The sequence below is a fragment of the Poromitra crassiceps genome, assembly GCF_964638095.1.
Source record: "Poromitra crassiceps genome assembly, chromosome: 18".
Taxonomy (NCBI): Eukaryota; Metazoa; Chordata; class Actinopteri; order Beryciformes; family Melamphaidae; genus Poromitra; species Poromitra crassiceps.
In genome coordinates, this window is record NC_139636.1 from 7,317,698 (window position 1) to 7,344,417 (window position 26,720).

At 44.9% G+C, this 26,720-nt stretch overlaps 1 protein-coding gene and 1 pseudogene across 2 annotated transcripts; one reads left to right on the plus strand and one right to left on the minus strand.

The window, feature by feature from the left end:
• Positions 1-2,915: 2,915 nt before the first annotated feature.
• On the minus strand, positions 2,916-25,653 carry LOC310793221 (uncharacterized protein). The gene is made up of 9 exons (XM_083654984.1): positions 25,468-25,653; positions 23,595-24,047; positions 21,840-22,169; positions 18,414-18,611; positions 17,252-17,446; positions 16,249-16,443; positions 15,083-15,277; positions 6,840-6,957; positions 2,916-4,632 (listed from the first exon to the last, which is right to left on the minus strand). The coding sequence occupies exons 2-9, from the start codon at positions 24,037-24,039 to the stop codon at positions 4,524-4,526; spliced, it is 1,785 nt and encodes a 594-aa protein (XP_083511110.1). The 5' UTR covers positions 24,040-24,047; positions 25,468-25,653; the 3' UTR covers positions 2,916-4,523.
• Positions 7,710-9,715, plus strand: LOC310792413 (SPRY domain-containing SOCS box protein 1 pseudogene; annotated as a pseudogene). The gene is made up of 3 exons: positions 7,710-7,788; positions 8,723-8,817; positions 8,975-9,715. The product of its transcript is annotated as an SPRY domain-containing SOCS box protein 1 pseudogene (transcript).
• Positions 25,654-26,720: the final 1,067 nt, after the last annotated feature.

Genomic DNA, 26,720 nt, shown 5'->3' on the forward strand with positions numbered 1-26,720 from the left:
GGGGACAAAGTCTTATCAAACGGGGGTCCGTGGTCTAATTTGTGTCAGTTTAGGGGTCCTTGATGTGAAACAGTAGAACCACTAGTTTAGCGTGCTGAGATGCCATCAAAACATTCAAAAGTATGGCGTCTAAAAAAAGAAGAAGAATGAAGTACTCCTCTATTGGTATCGGTATCACTTTAAGGGTACTGGTACTGGTAATGGTATAGCCAGCCCTATTGGACAGCTTGGTTGCCAGATTAAAGTTTCCACAATCTACGTTTCTGCAATCCACGGATATGTAGAATATCATGTTTCTGAACCAAAAACATGTTGCATACTATCACATTTCTAGATACGTGTATATCAACATTATACACGTCATAGAGTGAAATGTCATAGAATGCTGAAAGGGAAAAATGATACGCACATCACGTATACAGGTGCAAGGCTATAGCAAAAGAGCTCAGATAAATGAAAAAAGGTAGAGCCTGCACACTTACTCCATGCTGTATAGTTTATTGGGAACAAGAATGGACAACGTTTCGATCCTATTGGATCTTCTTCAGGTCAGAAATGTTTGGTGACTGACACCCACCCATATATATAAACTGCCAATCATCGGCTAATAGGCTCTATGGGTGGCTGGTGTGGGTGGTGCAATCAGCACCTCTCAGGGTGAAGCATATCCAAACATAATTGATACAGATTACTCAACCCAGGGGTCGTATAGAAGTGCATACAAGTACACAGGGAAGAGAGAAAAAGCAATAGGGACTTGCAACAAATAGCAAGTGCTGAAACAAACAAGTGCAACCTAACACAAGATGCCAAGAGAATAAAATTAGGGGTTGTATACAATACATTGTAATATACAGACCATAGTAAAAATGATTCCACACATATAAAAAAGATATTTAATAAATTGGAAAAGTTTTAAAATTTAAATTTGAAGGGAGCACAAAACTCCCTAGTATGTAAATAACACAAAAGGAAGCAAAGACATATTAGGAAAAAGTATTATAAGACCATTAGAAAGGGGTATTCATCACCCTTGATTGGATTTTTGGGCTACATTTATAATTACAAAAAACATGTTTTTAGAGGAAGTGTTTAATGTCATACTCCTGATTCAGGCCTCTGGGTGTGAGAGTCTGGAGAGTAATTATATGGAAACTCTCTCTTCTGAGTAGGAGGGCATTCATATCACCTCCTCTTCTTGGAGTTTTTACTTGTTCTATCCCAATGTATTTCAGGGAGGACACTGGATGGTTTGCCTCACTGAAATGGACTGCCAACGGATTACGTGGGTCCTGATTATGGATACAACTCCTATGTTCTGTAATTCTGGTTCTAAGGGCCCTCTGTGTTTTCCCCACGTACATGTAGGCCAGGCCACACATGGACATTTGATGAAATAAATCACATTTTTAGTTGAGCAACTTATCATGCTCTTTATTTTCATAGTTTTGCCTGTTATCGGGTGGGTATATGTGGTGCATTTGTATGTGAAATTGCACTGTGTACAAGACCCACACCGACCCACATGTCATAGAAGGCTGACATTTTATTCTGCCGATTGAGTTGTGTGTGGAATAGGATGCCTGCTGTTTAGATCAAATGCTATGATTTAGAGGACTATCAACTTGATAAAATGATCTGAAATAGAGAGCCGCAGTAACGAGTCCGGAAATCATCGATGCTAACAGCCCTGGTTCAACACAGTTTTCGCCTATGGGAGTTTTGAATGGGTTTTTGGCGCGATGCTTCTAATAATCTCTCTGGGCAACGCTGGCTTAATCAAACGCGAACCAGATGGTAGTAACATCATCTTCACACATGAAGACCACTTTTATGAGTTTTGAAGCTTTTATGTGCCGTTAAAAGGGCGGCTAGCTAGCAAACGGCTAAATGGGACTACACTGTTGAGTTGATGGGGATATATACGTCAATAACGTCACCACTCAAAGGACGAACACGGAAATTATCTTTCCCTCACCTGGTTCAGCCCCGTTCAGCCCGGGGTAATCAGTGCACACATCAACAACAGTCCAGGTTGTGTGCTGACGTGACGTGGAAGCCTATATATGCGACAGTGTGTAGTTCTGGATTAGCTTAGCACGAGCTTTTTACCTCTAGGGCTCGCATTTACGCTTCAAAACTCATGAAAGTGGTCCTCATGTGTGAAGATTATCCCGCTGAACCTTGGTTCGCGTTTGATTAAACTTGCGTTGCCCAGAGACCTTATTTGAAGCATCGCGCCAAAAACCCATTCAAAAATCCCATAGACAGAAACAGCGTTGAACCAGGAAGTTCGGGACTTCCGCATTCAGCCTACAAAAATACGTCATCCCTGCGGCTCTCTATTACCCCACTTAAGCGAAACAAAGACCTTTTATATGTTTTAGTCTCATGATCCTCATAAAGGTCATAGTTATCTGTATAAAGTGGACTGGGCTGTCCCCTCATAGACCAGTCATTTTGGTCATCTTTGACAGAAACTACCAATATGTAAATGTATAGTTGACTAACTGACGTCTGATTTGTCCCCCTGTCAAAAAGCAGAAGGACGTGCTGAACCTAACGCTTCTTTCACTTCTTCATTCTTTGCCTTTCAAGAAAAACAAGACATTTGGTGTGAGCTGAATATTGTGTTCTACAATGTCGACAAACCTTTGAACTTTGAGTGCCAATTAGTAGCCTTATGCATTGCTATCTGATTACAGTTCATGTTGGACAAAAAGAGGAAATGGATTGACACAAGTGAGAAATACACAAAGACGCATACACACGCACACACGCACGTGCGCACGCACGCACGCACGCACACACACACACACACACACACACACACACACACACACACACACACACACGCACAAATAAAATAGGTTAAAACTTTCTTTCACCATTTGTATGTTTTATTTGTGGTCAGAGTGAAATATGAAATATATGGCCTCTCGATTCTAAATATAGCTGAATCGCTATATTTCTCACTATGTGAGAAATGTCATGCTTCTCTGAAAAGGTGCAACATTTTTATAGGCAGATTTGTACATTGGACTCGGGGGAAATGGTGGCCATCTTGGATTTGAGGTCAAATCTGACTTCCCTCCCAATCTTAAAATAAACCTTATGGTATTCACTCACTATGTGAGAAATTTAGTTTTTTTTTTAAGAAGTGCACAATTGTTATAAGCACATTTGTACATTAGACGCGGGGAAATGGTGGCCATCTTGGAATTTTGGTCAAATCTGACTTCCCTCCCAATCTTAAAATAAATCGTGGTATTCCCTAACTATGTGTGAAATTTCACGTTTCTGTCAAAAAGTGCACAATTATTGTGCTTATCCGCTCTATCTGTTTTCCTTACACATCAACCTTCCGGTACTCTCCTCCAGGCCTCTGGCACATTTCAAGAAAACATAATTTGACCACCGTTTAGATCTAACTACATAACTTGTCATGCTACCAGTAAACATGTGGATATTAAAAGATTGTATAAAATGATTATTATAAAAATGATGATATAAAAATGATTGTAAAGCACTAGCCTATACTAAGTTTAACATAATGGTTTCATGGTAATGGCATCTCTGGTTTAGAGTCAATTTTACAATTTTTCCTCCATCACAAAAATACATTTCACCATAGGAAACTGTTTTAACCCACTCACTTATCCGATGTACTCCATGTTCAGCCCCTGGCTTAGGGACGGTATCCAGTTTATCAGCTCCCTTTTGTTACAAGCACTCCTATTACAAAGCAGACATTATAACACGCCGCCTATACGGGTGTGATTGTTGGATATAAGCATATAAGGCACTTATTGAATCGGCATCAAGTTATAGTCACATGAGCATCAAATATTGCCACATAAACATCAAAATATGGTCACATAAACCTCTACACATTTTCTCCATTTGCCTCAAGAAAACAAAAAATATATGACCTTTCCCCCCCGTCAACACATCCTCCCTTTGCATATAAGAGATCCCTCTAAATGCCCTCCTTTTACCAAACATCATCCCTTCATAACACAGAATCATCATGTTTTGGACTCAGTCATTGGTCAGCAATAGTAGTCAGCATAGGCTTGTTACAAGGTTGTTAATCATCTGTCAACAAGTCCTAATGGGTTGTCAGCATAATAAACAGCATAATAAACAAAACAACCTTGATTAATAACAGACTACCAAACACTTTAAGATGTCATTGTCATTATTTAGTTTTTCTTTGAACAGCGCTTTTCAACCAAGAATTCGAACCTGCCTGGAAACGTTTTTCTTTTCCTTTTTTTATCATTCAAATCTTTGAAAATATCTTTTGAGTCTTTTTGATAAGCTAAATCTTTAAAGGCCAAATCCTCAAATCCCCCCTTAAAGTATCTTATTTGTTAATTTGCTAAATAAATTGTGTATTTTGATAGTTATTTTAACTAGTTTAATAAATTGTTGTACAGTTTTAATTTGATGTGGAAACTATGTATTGATTTTTGTATCATGTTTTGTAGTTTTCACGGTGTCTACTACGATGTCTGAAGTCATCCAATAACCCGTTGGATCCACCTCCTGTCCAGGTAGCTGATGATGTCCTGCACCCAGCTGTCTGAAGGGTTGGCACACATCCATCTATGTCTCCTGATCTCCAGCCTGGAGGGGATGAGCAAAGAGACTGTTAGACAGGCTCAACATTTCAGAGGGAGTATAGGCACCACGATGGTGACGATGGTGACTGGGATTGATGTTGTTGGTGAAGATGATACAATATGATTATGATAAGATACAATGTGTTATAATACAATACGATACAATGTGTTATAATACAATACATTATAATACGATATGATGTGTTATAATACAATACAATATGTTATAATGCAATACATATGTGTTACACGACATGTTATGATACGATATGTTATAATAATGATAATAATAATAATTAATTGGATTTATATAGCGCCTTTCTAGATACTAACTCAAAGCGCTTCACATATCAGGGGACGGGGGGCTCAACTCATCCACCACTGATGTGTAGCACCAACCTGGGTGATGCACAGCAGCCAGTTTGCTCCAGAAGGCTCACCACACATCAGCATCAGGTGGAGAGTTGAGGACTGAATGTGCCAATTAAGTAATGAGGGATGATTAGGTGGCCATGATTGAAGGAAGGCCTGTGTGGGAATTGAGCCAGGGCACCGGGGTTACACCCCTAATGTTGTGAAGAGTGCTGATGGGATCTTTAACGACCACAGAGACCACAATATTTTATAATACGATACAATACAATACGATATGTTATAATATGATACGATATGTAAATAAAGAGAAAGCATCGCATGGATGCAACTGGGACGTATCCTCAGTGATGTACCCTGGGGTCATAGGATGTTTCGGGTCTCGCAACATCATACACCCTCGCCCAGGTGACCCAGCCGGGGCTGGCCAAGCCCCAACTTACGTCCCAGTAGCTACCCATGGTCAGCCGTCTAGGAAGGGTCGAAGGTGGTCACGTGGTCAGGGCCACTCAATCGGCTGCTCCGGAACTACTCTGCCGGGACCGGGGGGGAGAAGGGCTCTGGTACGTAGAGGGACCGGGCTCTGTGGGTTGCCACCCGGCCGGGCTCCTCCCTCGTCTCACCAGGTCTAGGACCTGTGCGCTGCACCAGACTCCTCCGCTCCAAACATCTCATTCCGATGTGATGGTATCTTGGTGGATACCATGCAGTACCAGTAATTGGTGGCACTGCAGACTCCACTTGCGGCTTATAATACGATACGATATACTATGATACGATATGTTATATAATACAATGCGATACAATACGATGTGCTATAATACAATACGGTATATGCTACGATATAATGTGTTATACAATATGATACGATATGATGTGTTATTATACGATACTTTATACTACGTTACAATATGTTATAATACGATACGATACGATGTGTTATTATAATACAAATACAAACTTTGCCAGATTTTTCTGAAATTTCTGTCGATATGGATGATGAGATAATGTTGGTGATGATGATGATGATGATGATGATGTTGGTGAAGATTATGACGGTGATGTGATTGACACTAGTGACCATGTAGATCAGGCTTATTCAACTGGCGGCCTGCGGGCCGGATACGGCCCGTTTGAATTTAATTTGAATTGAATTTTGATCGCCAGAGTTTGATATAAAAAAATAAAAAAATTGGGGTGGGGGACAAAGATCTATGACTGGCCCGGGAGAAGCTTTTTTATTTCATTTTTCCTTGTTTATTACATTACAGTGTTTGATTTTCATCATAACACATAACATCATAATTTTCCATAATAATAATAAGTTCAGTGTTTATGCCTGTGTTGCTGTCTGTTGTAGTGTAAAACGACAAAAGGGAGAGCAGGTGGTTACATGAAAGTGAGTGAGAAAAGGAGAAGATACTGAATAATGACATCACAACAGTATAATCCTAATGTTCATTTAAAATTAAATATTCTTCTAAATATGGATAAAAGTCCAAAAAACATCAAATTTTCTGTCGAGATTCCATTCCTTACAGCACCCCTATTTAATAATAGTTCCAGCATGGCTGCGAAAATGTGGTGGCGGGTTGTGTCAAGTGTACATATAATGGCTCGGGGAACAGTCCGGCCCCTGGCCCCTTAGGTTTCTGACAATGTGGGCCCCTGAACAATTTAGTTGAATAGCCCTGATGTAGATGTTGATGTGTAGATATTTATAATGATTGATGATTATCTGTAGATAATGATAGATGTTGATCTAGATGATGTTGGTAATCATTATAGCCACCCAGTAACAGCCTATTGCTATACTATAGTGTAGTGTGCTCTACTTACACCACTCGAGGTTGGGCGCACTGGATATTGGTGCAGCAGTAATCGCTCACCATCCATATGGGCAGCTTCCTCGGAAAAAAAGTAGAGCAGCATGTATCCGCCGCAAGATCAGGTATTCCTACCAACAAACACCTGAGAATGAACATCTCAGCAAGATACAACACACACACACACACACACACACACACACACACACACACACACACACACACACACACACACACACCGGAGCAAAGGTTTTGATTCACAACCCCACTGGTAAATGTGTACATTTGTCATGCTGCCTGAGGAAGAGCACTGAGCTTGAAACACCTTGTATATTGTGCATGTTTACAGTCTATATACTGTATGTTGATGCTCATTAAGCACTGTTGTCCACTGATGCACTTTTGAAGCTTACATAAAGAGCTGATGTTGCATAAGTAAAAGGATTCCAATCCTTCGATTTTGATCTTAAATGTATACATTTGCAATTTTCCCCATATTTACTCTAACATACTGTATACTGTGTATGTTTTTGAAACAAGCCCCATACCACTCACTCCTACAACTAGGATTGCTACAAAAGTTGTGAGGTCTCCAGACCATAGTTCAAGCAGAAGGCCACTCACGCGTAATCCGATCTCAACGTGGTCAGTCAAAAATCCTAGTATGACGTCTGCTATGACGTCAAACATGACGTCAGTTAATCCTCATATATATAGCAAGGTTTCTACGTCACCTCTCTCTCTCTGGCCGATCATAGCAGCAGCAGCCCACGGCAGTCCATCTCCCTTGAAGCCGGCCTCCGAAGCGTTGTTTTGCACCAGATCCGCAGACCGAATCAGCACCCTCAAGCCTTCTCTACCCGTGGATATTCCCATTCCTGGCATGTTGAGTTCCGAGCCAGGGCAGCCCATGGACTGTGACGGCAGCCTAGACATCGGTCCCCTGTCCGACGAAAACGTTGGCAAAGCGACCGGACCACAGGCTGCCAGCATAGCCCCGACGAGAAGGCCCAGCGCGCGTTCCCGTGGCACGGGGCGCGCCACTGCGACGGCCCGTGTAAAGCTTCTGGCATACTCTTCGCGCACGCGCTGGAGGAGGGGCTCCGGGGAGGGTGCACGCACTCTGCGCAGGCCAAAACAGAACATACTCAGTGCTCAGCTCGCTCCTCCAGGCAGTCTGAATGAAATTGAATGTAACGTTCCCAATTCTATGTATTAAATTCTAAAAAACGACCCTCAACATTTGGGAAGGCTAAGCCACACAACTAGTTCGTTATAATCGAACGTCATGCTTCAAAGGTGACTTTACGACGGTGAGGACTCAATCACAGCAGATATCCGCTGATAGCCTACCACGGAGATCTCACAGGCACAGGCAGCAAAACCCGACGCGCTGATAGAAAAATCTCCATGGACGCGCCGCGCTGCGCTCAGACCTCACCCCCCGACACGCCCCGTGCGATGACGTCATAATCGCCGCGCGCCCTATGCGCTTGGCTGGGCGCGAAGAGTATGCCAGAAGCTTAACAGAAGACGAAGCGCCGCGCCGTGGACGCCCAAGAACGCGTGCGAGCGTGCCGGAGGGAGAGGCCGCTCGGCGCGGACGTGCGAGAGGCCGCGGGCGAAGACCAGTAGAGGCAGCTGCCCCGGGAGCCGGGAGCCGCCGAGGAAATGCAGGCCGCGGGGCCGCCGCGAGACGCCACGTACCTCCTGGTCGCACTGACCTCCAGGCCGCCGCCCCGGAAGCGGAAGCGGCCCCATTCGTAGCTCCGCCGAGCCGACAGGGGTCGTCAAGAGCCATTCTGCTGTCCCTGCTAGATAATAGCAGATCTGTAGAAGCTCGTCTGAGAGCCCTGGAAACCCCCCCCCCCATTCCCCCCACTCCCCCCACGTTAGCCTCAGCCCAGCAGCAGCCGATCCTGCCCGGGCCATTAAGAGCCATCCTGCTGTCCCTGCTAGATGCTAACAGATCAGTGGAGGCTCGCCTGAGGGTGCTCGAAACCCCCCCCCCCCATTTCCCCCACGCCCGCCTCAGCCCAGCCGGCTCAACAGCCGATCCCGCCCCCGCCCGCGCAGCAAGCCGACGTGCTCCCCACCACCACCCAACCCGCCCGGACGAATACCCTGGCATCCGCCACGCCCCCGGAGCACACCAAGCCCTCCCGGCTGGACCGGCTGCTGGACATGCCGCCCGCCGGCCCGGACGTCCAGGAGCAGCATTCCTGGAACAACGACGACCGCTCGCTCAACATCTTCGTCAAGGACGTCAACAAGCTGGTGCTCCACCGCCAACCCGTGGCGCAGAGCACGGACGCCATCCGCGGCCGGGTGGGCTACACGCAGGGACTGCACGTGTGGGAGATCAGCTGGGCCACGCGCCAGAGGGGGTCCCACGCCGTGGTCGGGGTGGCCACGGGCGACGCGCCGATACATTCAGCGGGCTACACGGTCCTGGTGGGAAACAACACCGAGTCCTGGGGCTGGGACCTGGGCCGGTGTAAACTCTACCACGACGGCAAGAACCACGCGGGCAGAACCTACCCCGCCTTCCTGGAGCCCGACGACACCTTCATAATACCAGACTCGCTGTTAGTCGTCCTGGACATGGACGAGGGGACGTTAGGTTTCATAGTGGACGGACATGACCTAGGGGTGGCGTTCGGAGGACTTAAGGGCAGGAAGGTGTACCCCGCAGTGAGCGCCGTGTGGGGACACTGCGAAATACGAATCCGGTACATAAACGGACTCGAGCCGGATCCCCTCCCTCTGATGGACCTGTGCAGGCGCTCCGTGCGGGCGGCTCTAGGAAGGGACCGCTTGAGCGGAATCCACGGACTGCCCCTGCCCGCCTCTCTCAAGAGCTACCTGCTCTACCAAGGACGGGGTTGACGACCACAGCACCGAGCATACCCCGGAGGACCAGTCACCCGTGGACGCGAAAGGACCCATGAGGAAAGTATCAGTACTTCAGCATTTAAACGGGCAATCTACCAGTCCAGTCCCACAAAGGGCAATTTAAGGCATGAATACTGCAAACAAGCTGTACGCTGTGTACACATAAAAATAAAAATAAAAATAAAAAAGACAATAAATACAATAAATGACACTGATAAAGCAAGATCCCTGATTACAGTGTATCCAACACCACAAAGGAATATAGGTGTCAGATCAATACAAATTAATTTCAGTCAATACAACCCAAGTACATATTAGACTTGTTCAAGGGTTCAAATCAAAAGGTCAAGGTACAGACCTAGTCTAGATAAACCGACCACTTCTCGTACTGTGGCTGTTCACCAGTCGAATGGCCTCTGGAACTGGCCAGCGGGAGTCACAATAATAATAATAATAATAATAATTATAATAATAATAATTACAACAATAATAATAATAACCACGCAAGGGGCCATTCTAACACCCCTGGCCCACGGAGCTTGTCTGAGCATCAGCTAGAATGAGTGTTACTGCATAACTTCGGACCGAAGCCAGACGGCCCAGGGAATGCTGACGTCTTTCCATGTTAAGCTACCCGGTCTTAATACACCACCTCCTGTTCTTAACGAATTTCAAAGTAAAATGCCTCTGGCATTTCTTCAGAAGCAGAATCAGAATGACTTAATGATCCCCGAGGGGAAATCGGGACAGGTTACAGTAGCTCGCTCACAGTACACACATAGCTTAAAATAAAATGAACAGTAGTAAATGCATCGCAAATGCAATATTAAGCAATATTTTTTCAAAAAAAAAAAAAAAAAAAAAAAAACATAGCATAGAATAACTAGTAAATGCGCTAGAAGCAAAAATAAGTGGAATGTCTAAGTAGCAAAATACAAAACACGTCAGGTAAGTATACATTCCGTGTCAATTATCATTATTGCACCCTGGACTATATTAAGTCGGCTTGCCCTATACGTCACACGTGGCTCAGCCAGGCACAGTTAACCTATCGGCTGGCTCAGTCTCAGGGAGACTGAGCGTCTCCGAGGTGCTCCGTAAGAGAGGCATTAAATAGACTAATGGCCACAGGCAGGAATGATTTCCTGTGCCTCTCCGTACTGCATCTAGGTGGAATCAGTCTCTCACTGAACGTACTCCTGCGTTCGACTAGCACGCCGTGGAGTGGGCGCGAGTCATCGTTCACGATGGAGCGTAGCCTGGACAACGTTCTCTTCCCTGACACCGCAGCCAGAGAGCCCCGCCGCCCCAGCACACAATAGCATACAGGAAGGCACTAGCCCCCTTCTGCCCTTTCTCGTTCATGGCTCACTACGTCAAGCTCAGGCCTCGGACCGGCCCCTCGGCTCCCCTGCTCCTCATCGCACCCTGTCACCACACGACAAAATCCCGGTTCACCCTGCACCTCAAGCAGACGCTCCAGCAATGCAACCCCCCGACGAAGGACTACTCTAGCCACTCCTTCAGGATCGGAGCGACCACCTCGGCCGCCGAGCAAGGAGCGCCCTCCGCCTCCCTCCAGCAAACGGGCCGCCGGCCCTCATCGGCACATCGTCATCGCCCGGAACAATTCCCCCTTCTGCCCCTTCTCGTCCATGGCTCACTACGTCAGGCTCAGGCCTCGGACCGGCCCCTCGGCCCCCCTGTTCCTCATCGCACCTTGTCACCACATGACAAGATCCTGGCTCACCCTGCACCTCAAGCAAACGCTCCAGCAATGCAACCTCCCGACAAAGAACTACTCCAGCCACTCCTTCAGGATCGGAGCGGCCACCTCGGCCGCCGAGCAAGGAGTGTCCTCCGCCTCCCTCCAGCAAATGGGCCGCTGGTCGTCATCGGCATTCTCCAGCTACATCCGCCCGGAGCAGGCGGCCATACTGGCGGCCCAAAGAACCCTCCTCCCTTAAATCGGTGAGCATGGCAACAAACAATGTCCCGGACTTCCGTGCCGATGAAGAAAATGTCTCGTTGGTGGTGGCTCCCCGAAAGCACGGCGCCAGCAAGGCGCAGTAAACTCCCCGGCTCATTTTTGGGGGGGGAAAGAGAAAGAGAGAGCAAAAAGTCAGGGTAGTCGCGCCAAGGCAGCCAAGTAGGCCAAGCCGGGAAGCGCCAAGCTAAACGCTAATGTACCAAGATCGAAGGCCCGACCGAGTTAGGAGCGCCGGCCGCAAATAGCCGTTAGCCGCTAAAAGGTCGAAGGCCGGAAAAGTACAATCGCGAAGCGCCAAGGCGGCCAGGTAGGCTAAGCTGGGAAGCGCTATCGCGAGGTGCCCGACCGAGTTGGGAGCGCCAGCCGCAAATAGCTGTAAGTCGCTAAAAAGGTCGAAGGCAGGAAAAGTACAATCGTGAAGCGCCAAGGCGGCCAGGTAGGCTAAGCTGGGAAGCGCTATCACGTGCCCGACCGAGTTGGGAGCGCCAGCCGCAAATAGCTGTAAGTCGCTAAAAAGGTCGAAGGCAGGAAAAGTACAATCGTGAAGCGCCAAGGCGGCCAGGTAGGCTAAGCTGGGAAGCGCTATCACGAGGTGCCCGACCGAGTTGGGAGCGCCAGCCGCAAATAGCTGTAAGTCGCTAAAAAGGTCGAAGGCAGGAAAAGCAAGATCGAAGGCCCGACCAAGTTGGGAGCGCCAGCCGCAAATAGCTGTAAGTCGCTAAAAAGGTCGAAGGCCGGAAAGTTCGATCGCGAAGCGCCAAGGCGGCCAGGTAGGCCAAGCTGGGAAGCGCTATCGCAAGGTGCCCGACCGAGTTGGGAGCGCCAGCCGCAAATAGCTGTAAGCCGCTAAAAAGGTCGAAGGCCGGAATAGTGCAATCAACTACTGGCGCCTGCAGATCTCAATTAACCTCCGGTAATCAGATCTTCCTTTTGGGGGATCTCCTAGCCCATGCAGGCGCCCTCCTCTGCCTCAAGAGCAGCGCCACTGGCCAATGGAGTCAAGCGCCAAAGCATTTGCCATGCACGCCGATTGCTAAATAAAGTTTGTCTAATCCTACCAACTGGCCTCTCCTGATTGAAGTGAGGTCTCCAGACCATAGTTCAAGCAGAAGGCCACTCACGCGTAATCCGATCTCAACGTGGTCAGTCAAAAATCCTAGTATGACGTCTGCTATGACGTCAAACATGACGTCAGTTAATCCTCATATATATAGCAAGGTTTCTACGTCACCTCTCTCTCTCTGGCCGATCATAGCAGCAGCAGCCCACGGCAGTCCATCTCCCTTGAAGCCGGCCTCCGAAGCGTTGTTTTGCCCCACCCACCTCCCCAGTCCACCACCAACGAGTCTTGACTCCTGATCCCCCACGGGGGGGGGATCTCCTAGCCCATGCAGGCGCCCTCCTCTGCCTCAAGAGCAGCGCCACTGGCCAATGGAGTCAAGCGCCAAAGCATTTGCCATGCACGCCGATTGCTAAATAAAGTTTGTCTAATCCTACCAACTGGCCTCTCCTGATTGAAGTGAGGTCTCCAGACCATAGTTCAAGCAGAAGGCCACTCACGCGTAATCCGATCTCAACGTGGTCAGTCAAAAATCCTAGTATGACGTCTGCTATGACGTCAAACATGACGTCAGTTAATCCTCATATATATAGCAAGGTTTCTACGTCACCTCTCTCTCTCTGGCCGATCATAGCAGCAGCAGCCCACGGCAGTCCATCTCCCTTGAAGCCGGCCTCCGAAGCGTTGTTTTGCCCCACCCACCTCCCCAGTCCACCACCAACGAGTCTTGACTCCTGATCCCCCACGGGGGGGGGATCTCCTAGCCCATGCAGGCGCCCTCCTCTGCCTCAAGAGCAGCGCCACTGGCCAATGGAGTCAAGCGCCAAAGCATTTGCCATGCACGCCGATTGCTAAATAAAGTTTGTCTAATCCTACCAACTGGCCTCTCCTGATTGAAATGCCCAAAGAGTAGGGTGACCAGACGTCCCCGATTTTCGGGGACAGTCCCCGATTTCGGTGCTCTGTCCCCGGCTGGAGCTGTCCCCGAAAATGTCCCCGATTTTGGCCACAACGTCAAATAATAATACTGGCAAGAAACTCGATAACAGAGCATTTGCGGCACCACAAAAGCCTGTCATTGTGCACGTTGTGCAAAGTGCTGCCTGTGTGTGACAGAGTAGATCACAGAGTAGATGTCCTCCCTCTGCCCGTGCCGTGGTTTTCCCAGGACCCAGCCGCCCGCAACTGAAGCCCCAGAGGTGGCGAACGAGAGGCGGAGTCTGCTTGCTGCTTTTGCTACCGTCCTTGTTTACCGGACCCCATTCAGCGGGTTATCCATCCCAGTTGTTTTGAATAGTTAAAAGTACAGTAAAACTATCTGGTAAGTAAGTGCAGTAACTAACTCAAAACGTTTTTGCAGAGAAGTCAGTAACGTTTTTATGTACACCAAACTCCATTGAAAAAAATGACAATTTTTAACATGATTGGCGATGGATCATTGTTATCTAGTCATTAGCCTACTGTTCCCTAAATTGGCCTTCAGCCATCAAAACTTTGATAACCCCTGGTTTAAATTAAACACAATAGGTCATATTTATCTCTAGATTACAATTTTAATCATTAAAATTGCTTTTTAGTATTAACATGATTTTTTAAATTATTTTGTCAGCATTTAATATTAAATTAGCAGTTAATATGGTCATGTGGCCATTGAATACTTGAAACTGGTGAGCGACACCCTAAACTCAAGGAAAGTGTTTACTGAGGTAATAAATCACTACTGTAATGTTTTTGTTTTGTGTAAATAAATTATCCACCAGTTGGTGAAGAGAGAAGTTGTCCCTCTCTTCCTGCCACTCTACACAATACACCAGTAGCCTATTTCCCATGAATTACCTAGGCTGTCTAATTTGTGGTAAATTGTGCCAGATAACTAACCATTGTAAACTGCTTCTTTTTCAATTGTTTCAAAATCACAAAGTTCTTCACAGATCTAGCCTCTTACTTTTGCTCTCAAAGTGCACCAGATTTATGCATTTTACTGTAAAATGTACACAATTTTCTAAAAGCCTGGGGGGCACAGCCCCCCCTGGGCCCCCCTAGCGGACCAGAAAATGTCCCCGATTTTCATTTGAGAAATCTGGTCACCTTACCAAAGAGCAGTTATCCCACATGGCCTGCTGTGATAAATGTACAGCAAAGTATCTGCTTAGTAGCATTCAGTAGCTATCAGTAAAATAGCTTAGTTACAATTTGTTTGAATTATAACAGAGGCTGATTAAGAATCATATTTACATTTATATTTTATAACAGCGACCAAGAGAGAATCCCAAAGCCCTTGTGATTGCTGAGTGCACCTTGATCTACTCACCTTGTCCACAACACTTGACCCCCTTCCTACAGCATGTTGAATTGAGAGGGTGTATCTGATGAGTGTCACTGCAGCACTGGGTCTTCAGGTTGAACTGGTCATCTCCACAGCAAGTGTGGTCTCCTGATTTCTTGGTCAGGAGACTGGCACTATTCTCATGACCACAACATATCTGAGTGTCCACATCAAAAGGCTCTGTGAAAAAAGGTCATGATGATAATCAAAAATATTACTTTTGTCTCAGGCACCATTTAGCTAACAATCTACCAATTTACCTACACACCAGAAGTGTGAATAAAATAGAATAGAATAGTTATCTTTATATGTTACAGTAAATGGGTGAAATTATGTGCATATTTACCAGCTGGACACTAAATGTACACATTACCCCAGGCTCTCACATTCCTTGACCTTCTAACCACATATCTGTTAACATGATGATTGTGCATTTTGTGCACTGTCCAATGCTGCAGTTCTGCAACCACAGCTGTTTAGATGGAGGTACGTGGCAACTGTGACCATCATTTTCCACTCATATTAACTGGGAAATATTTACAGTACATTCACCAGATTCACCTGAGCAAAGGTTTTGATTCACGACCCCACTGGTAAATGTGTACATTTGTCATGCTGCCTGAGGAAGAGCACTGAGCTTGAAACACCTTGTATATTGTGCATGTTTACAGTCTATATACTGTATGTTGATGCTCATTAAGCACTGTTGTCCACTGATGCACTTCTGAAGCTTACATAAAGAGCTGATGTTGCATAAGTAAAAGGATTCCAATCCTTCGATTTTGATCTTAAATGTATACATTTACAATTTTCCCCATATTTACTCTAACATACTGTATACTGTATGTTTTTGAAACAAGCCCCATACCACTCACTCCTACAACTAGGATTGCTACAAAAGTTATGCCCAAAGAGCAGTTATCCCACATGGCCTGCTGTGATAAATGTACAGCAAAGTATCTGCTTAGTAGCATTCAGTAGGTGGCAATATAATAGTACACAACTTAGTGAATTAAAATAGCTTAGTTACAATTTGTTTGAATTATAACAGAGGCTGATTAAGAATTATATTTACATTTATATTTTATAACAGCGACCAAGAGAGAATCCCAAAGCCCTTGTGATTGCTGAGTGCACCTTGATCTACTCACCTTGTCCACAACACTTGACCCCCTTCCTACAGCATGTTGAATTGAGAGGGTGTATCTGATGAGTGTCACTGCAGCACTGGGTCTTCAGGTTGAACTGGTCATCTCCACAGCAAGTGTGGTCTCCTGATTTCTTGGTCAGGATTCTGGCACTATTCTCATGAACACAACAGATCTGAGTGTCCTCATCAAAAGGCTCTGTGAAAAAAGGTCATGATAATAAAAAACATTACTTTTGTCTCAGGCACCATTTAGCTACCAATCTACCAATTTACCTACACACCAGAAGTGTGAATAGAATAGAATAGAATAGCTTTGTCAGTAAATGTGTGAAATTGTAAATGGGCTCTCACAGTCCTTGACCTGCTGAACACATATCTGTAACACGATGACTGTGCATTTTGTGCACTGTTCAATGCTGCAGTTCTGCACCAACAGGTCTTTGCATGAAGGTATATTGTAACTGTGATCATCATTTTCCACTCACATTAACTGGGAAATATATACAGTACATTCAGCAGATATACCTGAGCAAAAGTTTTGATTCACGACCCCAGTCCCTAATGATGTCACTCAGTATTGTGACACTACTGATGATGTCATCAATATGTCACATCACTGATGACATCACTTCTCCCTAATGTCCCTAGGAGGCTGATGAGATCACAGTTGAGCAAATGCATGACATTTGCCCAGGTCAACTGCTGACCTACAGGTGACTTCACTTTCTTAGAAGAGATCCATCCACCCAGGTCAACTGCTGACCTGGGTGACAGATACAGATACAGATATTCAAGATACAGATATTCAAGCCCCTTCGGGGGCAATAGGCTTGAACCCCTGGTATTGCCGCTTGCGGCTATACAGTATTTACAATTTGTTTCTAGTTTGTCTGAAATAAAACAGAGACTGATTAAGAATCATATTTACATTTATATTTTATAACACCGACCAAGAGGGAATCCCAAAGTCCTTGTGATTGCTGAGTGCACCTTGATCTACTCACCTTGTCCACAACACTTGACCCCCTTCCTACAGCATGTTGAATTGAGAGGGTGTATCTGATGAGTGTCACTGCAGCACTGGGTCTTCAGGTTGAACTGGTCATCTCCACAGCAAGTGTGGTCTCCTGATTTCTTGGTCAGGAGACTGGCACTATTCTCATGAACACAACATATCTGAGTGTCCACATCAAAAGGCTCTGTGAAAAAGGGTCATGATGATAATCAAAAATATTACTTTTGTCTCAGGCACCATTTAGCTAACAATCTACCAATTTGCCTACACACCAGAAGTGTGAATAAAATAGAATAGAATAGTTATCTTTATATGTTACAGTAAATGGGTGAAATTATGTGCATATTTACCAGCTGGACACTAAATGTACACATTACCCCAGGCTCTCACATTCCTTGACCTTCTAACCACATATCTGTTAACATGATGATTGTGCATTTTGTGCACTGTCCAATGCTGCAGTTCTGCAACCACATCTGTTTAGATGGAGGTACGTGGCAACTGTGACCATCATTTTCCACTCATATTAACTGGGAAATATTTACAGTACATTCACCAGATTCACCTGAGCAAAGGTTTTGATTCACAACCCCACTGGTAAATGTGTACATTTGTCATGCTGCCTGAGGAAGAGCACTGAGCTTGAAACACCTTGTATATTGTGCATGTTTACAGTCTCCTGTATGTTGATGCTCATTAAGCACTGTTGTCCACTGATGCACTTCTGAAGCTTACATAAAGAGCTGATGTTGCATAAGTAAAAGGATTCCAATCCTTCGATTTTGATCTTAAATGTATACATTTACAATTTTACCCATATTTACTCTAACATACTGTATACTGTATGTTTTTGAAACAAGCCCCATACCACTCACTCCTACAACTAGGATTGCTACAAAAGTTATGCCCAAAGAGCAGTTATCCCACATGGCCTGCTGTGATAAATGTACAGCAAAGTATCTGCTTAGTAGCATTCAGTAGGTGGCAATATAATAGTACACAACTTAGTGAATTAAAATAGCTTAGTTACAATTTGTTTGAATTATAACAGAGGCTGATTAAGAATCATATTTACATTTATATTTTATAACAGCGACCAAGAGAGAATCCCAAAGCCCTTGTGATTGCTGAGTGCACCTTGATCTACTCACCTTGTCCACAACACTTGACCCCCTTCCTACAGCATGTTGAATTGAGAGGGTGTATCTGATGAGTGTCACTGCAGCACTGGGTCTTCAGGTTGAACTGGTCATTTCCACAGCAAGTGTGGTCTCCTGATTTCTTGGTCAGGAGACTGGCACTATTCTCATGAACACAACATATCTGATGAGTGTCCACATCAAAAGGCTCTGTGAAAAAAGGTCATGATGATAATAAAAAATATTACTTTTGTCTCAGGCACCATTTAGCTAACAATCGACCAATTTGCCTACACACCAGAAGTGTGAATAAAATAGAATAGAATAGTTATCTTTATATGTTACAGTAAATGTGTGAAATTATGTGCATATTTACCAGCTGGACACTAAATGTACACATTACCCCAGGCTCTCACATTCCTTGACCTTCTAACCACATATCTGTTAACATGATGATTGTGCATTTTGTGCACTGTCCAATGCTGCAGTTCTGCAACCACATCTGTTTAGATGGAGGTACGTGGCAACTGTGACCATCATTTTCCACTCATATTAACTGGGAAATATTTACAGTACATTCACCAGATTCACCTGAGCAAAGGTTTTGATTCACAACCCCACTGGTAAATGTGTACATTTGTCATGCTGCCTGAGGAAGAGCACTGAGCTTGAAACACCTTGTATATTGTGCATGTTTACAGTCTATATACTGTATGTTGATGCTCATTAAGCACTGTTGTCCACTGATGCACTTTTGAAGCTTGCACAAATATGTTGCATATTAAAAATGGTTCCAATCCTTCGATTTGCAGAAATTCTCAGGTGACTCTGCAGTTGTGGGGTGTGTCAGTGGTGGAGAGGAGACAGAGTACAGGGAACTGGTGGACCGCATATGACCTCTGTGTCCATATGGTGCCTTTTTGGCCATATGGGGCTGCCATAGGCAGACTTAAAATGCATGCCGTGCTTGCACACGGGGGTTCAGTCTGGTCCATACAGAAAAGGTTGCTGCGGCCCGTCATGCATCTTGTTGATAGTCTATACTAGTTTCCGTCTTGTTTTGTCACTTTTGTTCTGTCCCACTTATAGCGCAGGAGGATTACTCTGGATTCCTCACGCAATCAACCGAGTGGAGCTGGCGCAGTGTCGTGACCGGCCAGGATCGCTCCTGAAGGCCATGTCAGCTAATGTTGGAGTGAGTAGCCTACTTACATAACAATACTTAAATCAGCCTTTTCATTCTTTCACTGTTTATTACTTCATGTTACCATTCTCGGTGAAGTAGTAGAAAGCCCCTAGACAACGAATGATGCCAAGTTAATTAATGATGCATTTCTGCCGACCCGTATCATTATGTTGGCCCGTGCGGGATTGAGATAATGAACACTAATGTGAATTGTAACGCATGGCAAACTGCGTTAAGCAGGTCTCTGGGTGTTTTTGTCATATTTCGGCTACAGGAAGGGCGCTATAACAAGCAGCCAAACTTATAGTCCTCTTGGCCGCCCCAGTTGACATAGACAATTGAAACTTGGTATGTAGCTCTCATTTAGTATGCAGAACAAATCTCCAATTTGGACCCATAAGGTCCATCTGGGTGGATTGTCCGCCATCTTGGAAATGTCCTGATTATTGTGTCCAAAGGTGCCACTTCCTCTAAACTCCATTTAGTAATAATGTTCAAAACACAATCTATTCTTTTGACTGTACATTTGGCTTATTGTGCAGCGAGATGATGTCCACTCTGTGTGGTTTACATTAATGCTCACATATAAAGTAAATCCACCAGTTATATGTGAGTAATAACATCTGTAATGTACTTAAAGGGGGACTAACCCCCTACATATGTATCAGAACAGTGATTTGAAAATACCTATGGAAAAAACCAAGAAATGACATATGCTCTTGTCTATACTAAACTCTTTGGCTGTGTTCAAGTCAAGATTTTTTTTCGGAAATGGACGCCATTACAGTTTGCCTACTGCCTCAAAAATAATTTATTTGAGAGGGGCAATATCTTTATAAATATCAACAACTAGCCAACCCTGGTGGTCTGTATGGAAACAGCATTGCTTAAAATGGTTGAAAGTTATATAAATTTGGTAATTCAGTGGCGAACTAGAAATTTAATTATTTTTCTGCATGTATCTGCATGTAACTACGTTACAAGAGACTAGTGACGCGAGACTCGTTATCGCCAGTCGCATACTGGTGTGGATAGTCATTGCATTCACCCCCCCTTCCCCCCCCGCCCACCACAATCACAAACATACTGAACACTGATAGCATAGGCTAGGTTAGCTTGTCTCTTGCCTCTCTTGCCTCTAAATTAGGTCTCTAACAATGAGTGACTCTGATAGCAGCACAAGCAGTCCTGCGACAGAAATGTCATATGAAGAAGTGGAGGATTGAGGGAATCCCGCATCTTTTTGCGAAGGTGCGACTGGACAGGACGCTTTTCACAGACGGGCACAGTAGCTGAGTAGCCTGCTATAGTCGGATCTCTCCTCCTCCTCCTCCTCCGCCCATTCACAGTCTGTCTGCTGTGCGCGCCCCCGCGGGTGCATGAGAGTGCAGACTCTCCCGTTTGACTGGCCGAGAGAAAGTGCTTCCAAGTCGGACTGATAATATAAACAACATAATTAGAGCTTATCCAGGTAAGATATTTATAATGTAATGACACATTCAGCGATAAACTGTCTACAATGAAGACATATGTCAAATATGACAACGTGGTGTTCAGTATTTTAAGAGCACATGAGCTACTTGCTTGATCAAACGGTCAAACCCTATCCGCGCAGCAAAACACACACACACACAGACACACCGAGAGAGCCCAGCTGCTGCTGCGCGCGCCGCCGGAGCTTGGGGGCCGCTCGTCCATGAGGTTACAGTACAACTCTCTCCCGCCCGCTCCCGCCTGCCTGGGCTGGAGACAGTGCTTCCCACTCGGACTGATAATATAAACATCATCATTCGAGCTTATCCAGGTTAGATATTAATAAAGTAATGACACATTCAGCGGGAAACTAACTATAATTAAGACATGTGCCAACTTTGATGACGTTTGGTTCAGTATTTTAAGAGCAAACTTCAATAGGAATAGGCTTGGAGTTCTGAGGAGCCGAAAGGGTACAGGGGAGGTAGGGGAGTAATTATCTTGAAATCCCATAGTCTTTGGGGACAACCTGACGTCAGGTTGTACCAAATCTCCCATTCATTTGAGGAAAAAAAACAAGCAGTCTTCCACCCTTAGAGGGCGCTTATGCCAGATTTGCTGCTGAAAAATGATACAAATGGTAAAATGGCAACAGTTTGGTGTCAAATGTGGAAATTCTGACCAGAATTCTTCACACATCACCCCCAAAGTCATTGGTTAAAAGCTGAAAAAAGTGTTTTGGGGGTTAGTTACACTTTAAAGAATAGAGACACATTTACCTTCACAGATCACAGCAGCGTCTTCCTTGTGACCACAGTTGTGGGACCAAAACCCAAGATAACAGTCTGTTATTGATGGCTCATCTCCTGAACAGAAGACATCATCCAGCCAGATGGGCCCTCTGCCCTGTCCAAAATGTGCATCTTGTGGTGCTGCCAGGACTCTGCCACAACCCAGCTGTCTACACACCACGTGAGCTTCAAGCAGGCCCCAGTCATCATCACACACTGTCCCCCACTGTCCAAGGTGGAAGACCTCCACTCTGCCAGAACAGGAGCTGTTCCCTCCATCAGCCAGGCGGACCTGCACCTCAGCTGCAGTGATGGGTGCTTATATTCAAAATGAAAAACAAGCAGTGCAACAATGAATGTGTCATAGTTGACTAGTGTTCATACAGTTCAGAGGGAGGACATAATTCCCCCAGTTGTTTTGATATGGAACAGATATGTATGTATGTTCTTGTAGCATTACAATGAATAGATGAAATTAGCATGTAAATATTATTGGAGTGATATCTGCACAGTAAGAGAGCAATAGTTTGGCATCACAAGCTTATAGACAGGGAGCACTCGTTAGGAACCCATTGTTTTTAATCAGATTCTTATAATTTCGCACATTATAGCCTAATTGACTCTAGCTCAGCATGTCATTGGTCAAAGGTTTTTAAATTTGGTACAAACATGTGTTACAGTCCTTCTCACATGGTTATGCTAATATTTACTTCTATTTGCTATGACTGATTTATCTTTGATGTGTGTGGGTGTTCATTTAGAAGGATATACAGGCACCCTTTATACCTCTATATGACCTCTGTGTCCATATGGTGCCTTTTTGGCCATATGGGGCTGCCATAGGCAGACTTAAAATGGATGCCGTGGTTGCACACGGGGGTTCAGTCTGGTCCATACAGAAAAGGTTGCTGTGGCCCGTCATGCATCTTGTTGATAGTCTATACTAGTTTCCGTCTTGTTTTGTCACTTTTGTTCTGTCCCACTTATAGCGCAGGAGGATTACTCTGGATTCCTCACGCAATCAACCGAGTGGAGCTGGCGCAGTGTCGTGACCGGCCAGGATCGCTCCTGAAGGCCATGTCAGCTAATGTTGGAGTGAGTAGCCTACTTACATAACAATACTTAAATCAGCCTTTTCATTCTTTCACTGTTTATTACTTCATGTTACCATTCTCGGTGAAGTAGTAGAAAGCCCCTAGACAACGAATGATGCCAAGTTAATTAATGATGCATTTCTGCCGACCCGTATCATTATGTTGGCCCGTGCGGGATTGAGATAATGAACACTGATGTGAATTGTAACGCATGGCAAACTGCGTTAAGCAGGTCTCTGGGTGTTTTTGTCATATTTCGGCTACAGGAAGGGCGCTATAACAAGCAGCCAAACTTAGAGTCCTCTTGGCCGCCCCAGTTGACATAGACAATTGAAACTTTGTATGTAGCTCTCATTTAGTATGCAGAACAAATCTCCAATTTGGACCCATAAGGTCCATCTGGGTGGATTGTCCGCCATCTTGGAAATTTCCTGATTATTGTGTCCAAAGGTGCCACTTCCTCTAAACTCCATTTAGTAATAATGTTCAAAACACAATCTATTCTTTTGACTGTACATTTGGCTTATTGTGCAGCGAGATGATGTCCACTCTGTGTGGTTTACATGAATGCTCACATATAAAGTAAATCCACCAGTTATATGTCAGTAATAACATCTGTAATGTACTTAAAGAATAGAGACACATTTACCTTCACAGATCACAGCAGCTTCTTCATTGTGACGACAGTTGTTGATGCCAAACCCTCGATGTCCACAGTCTGTTATTGATGACTCACTTCCTGAACAGGTGACATCATCCAGCCAGATGGGCCCTCTGCCCCATCCAAAAAATGTTCTCGGTGATACTGCCAGGACTCTGCCACAACCCAGCTGTCTACACACCACCTGAGCATCAAGCAGGCCCCAGTCATCATCACACACTGTCCCCCAATGTCCAAGGTGGAAGACCTCCACTCTGCCAGAACAGAAGCTGTTCCATCCATCAGCCAGGCAGACCTGCACCTCAGCTGCTGTGATGTGTGCTGCTGCTGCTGCTGTGCTGCTGCTGCTGCTGCTGGCTATCACCTGAGTGACGTCAGTGGAAAATGGTCTTGAGGGAGTTGCTGTTGGAGGGCTTGTTGGAGCTGCTGTCATATTGACTTCTATTCAAAATGAAAAACAAGCAGTGCAACAATGAATGTGTCATAGTTGACTAGTGTTCATACAGTTCAGAGGGAGGACATAATTCCCCCAGTTGTTTTGATATGGAACAGATATGTATGTATGTTCTTGTAGCATTACAATGAATAGATGAAATTAGCATGTAAATATTATTGGAGTGATATCTGCACAGTAAGAGAGCAATAGTTTGGCATCACAAGCTTATAGACAGGGAGCACTCGTTAGGAACCCATTGTTTTTAATCAGATTCTTATAATTTCGCACATTATAGCCTACTTGACTCTAGCTCAGCATGTCATTGGTCAAAGGTTTTTAAATTTAGTACAAACATGTGTTACAGTCCTTCTCACATGGTTATGCTAATATTTACTTCTATTTGCTATGACTGATTTATCTTTGATGTGTGTGGGTGTTCATTTAGAAGGATATACAGGCACCCTTTATACCTCTATATGACCTCTGTGTCCATATGGTGCCTTTTTGGCCATATGGGGCTGCCATAGGCAGACTTAAAATGCATGCCGTGCTTGCACACGGGGGTTCAGTCTGGTCCATACAGAAGAGGCGTCTGTGGCCCGTCATGCATCTTGTTGATAGTCTATACTAGTTTCCGTCTTGTTTTGTCACTTTTGTTCTGTCCCACTTATAGCGCAGGAGGATTACTCTGGATTCCTCACGCAATCAACCGAGTGGAGCTGGCGCAGTGTCGTGACCGGCCAGGATCGCTCCTGAAGGCCATGTCAGCTAATGTTGGAGTGAGTAGCCTACTTACATAACAATACTTAAATCAGCCTTTTCATTCTTTCACTGTTTATTACTTCATGTTACCATTCTCGGTGAAGTAGTGGAAAGCCCCTAGACAACGAATGATGCCAAGTTAATTAATGATGCATTTCTGCCGACCCGTATCATTATGTTGGCCCGTGCGGGATTGAGATAATGAACACTAATGTGAATTGTAACGCATGGCAAACTGCGTTAAGCAGGTCTCTGGGTGTTTTTGTCATATTTCGGCTACAGGAAGGGCGCTATAACAAGCAGCCAAACTTATAGTCCTCTTGGCCGCCCCAGTTGACAGACAATTAAAACTTGGTATGTAGCTCTCATTTAGTATGCAGAACAAATCTCCAATTTGGACCCATAAGGTCCATCTGGGTGGATTGTCCGCCATCTTGGAAATTTCCTGATTATTGTGTCCAAAGGTGCCACTTCCTCTAAACTCCATTTAGTAATAATGTTCAAAACACAATCTATTCTTTTGACTGTACATTTGGCTTATTGTGCGGCGAGATGATGTCCACTCTGTGTGGTTTACATTAATGCTCACATATAAAGTAAATCCACCAGTTATATGTCAGTAATAACATCTGTAATGTACTTAAAGAATAGAGACACATTTACCTTCACAGATCACAGCAGCGTCTTCATTGTGATGACAGTCGTGGGACCCAAACCCTGGATGTCTACAGTCTGTTATTGATGACTCATTTCCTGAACAGGTGACATCATGCAGCCAGATGGGCCCTCTGCCCCGTCCAAAATGTGCCCCCTGTGGTGCTGCCAGGACTCTGCCACAACCCAGCTGTCTACACACCACCTCAGCTTGAAGCAGGTCCCAGTGATCATCACACACTGTCCCCCACTGTCCAAGGTGGAAGACCTCCACTCTGCCAGAACAGGAGCTGTTCCCTCCATCAGCCAAGCGGACCTGCACCTCAGCTGCAGTGATGTGTGCTTCTATTCAAAATGAAAAACAAGCAGTGCAACAATGAACGTGTCATAGTTGACTAGTGTTCATACAGTTCAGAGGGAGAACATAATTCCCCCAGTTGTTTTGATATGGAACAGATATGTATGTATGTTCTTGTAGCATTACAATGAATAGATGAAATTAGCATGTAAATATTATTGGAGTGATATCTGCACAGTAAGAGAGCAATAGTTTGGCATCACAAGCTTATAGACAGGGAGCACTCATTAGGAACCCATTGTTTTTAATCAGATTCTTATAATTTCGCACATTGTAGCCTACTTGACTCTAGCTCAGCATGTCATTGGTCAAATGTTTTTAAATTTGGTACAAACATGTGTTACAGTCCTTCTCACATGGTTATGATAATTTTTACTTCTATTTGCTATGACTGATTTATCTTTGATGTGTGTGGGTGTTCATTTAGAAGGATATACAGGCACCCTTTATACCTCTATATGACCTCTGTGTCCATATGGTGCCTTTTTGGCCATATGGGGCTGCCATAGGCAGACTTAAAATGCATGCCGTGCTTGCACACGGGGGTTCAGTCTGGTCCATACAGAAGAGGCGTCTGTGGCCCGTCATGCATCTTGTTGATAGTCTATACTAGTTTGCGTCTTGTTTTGTTTTGTTTTGTCACTTTTGTTCTGTCCCACTTATAGCGCAGGAGGATTACTCTGGATTCCTCACGCAATCACCCGAGTGGAGCTGGCGCAGTGTCGTGACCGGCCAGGATCGCTCCTGAAGGCCATGTCAGCTAATGTTGGAGTGAGTAGCCTACTTACATAACAATACTTAAATCAGCCTTTTCATTCTTTCACTGTTTATTACTTCATGTTACCATTCTCGGTGAAGTAGTGGAAAGCCCCTAGACAACGAATGATGCCAAGTTAATTAATGA

What these genes read in the sequence shown, in the direction of transcription:
- LOC310793221 (XM_083654984.1), bottom strand. Translation starts at nt 24,039, where the DNA reads ATGACAGCAGCTCCAACAAGCCCTCCAACAGCAACTCCCTCAAGACCA. An exon ending in GGTCAAGTGTTGTGGACAAG is followed by an intron (nt 6,958 to 15,082) that starts GTGAGTAGATCA and finishes GTTTGTTGGTAG; the next exon opens with GAATACCTGATCTTGCGGCG. An exon ending in TGCGCCCAACCTCGAGTGGT is followed by an intron (nt 4,633 to 6,839) that starts GTAAGTAGAGCA and finishes CATCCCCTCCAG; the next exon opens with GCTGGAGATCAGGAGACATA.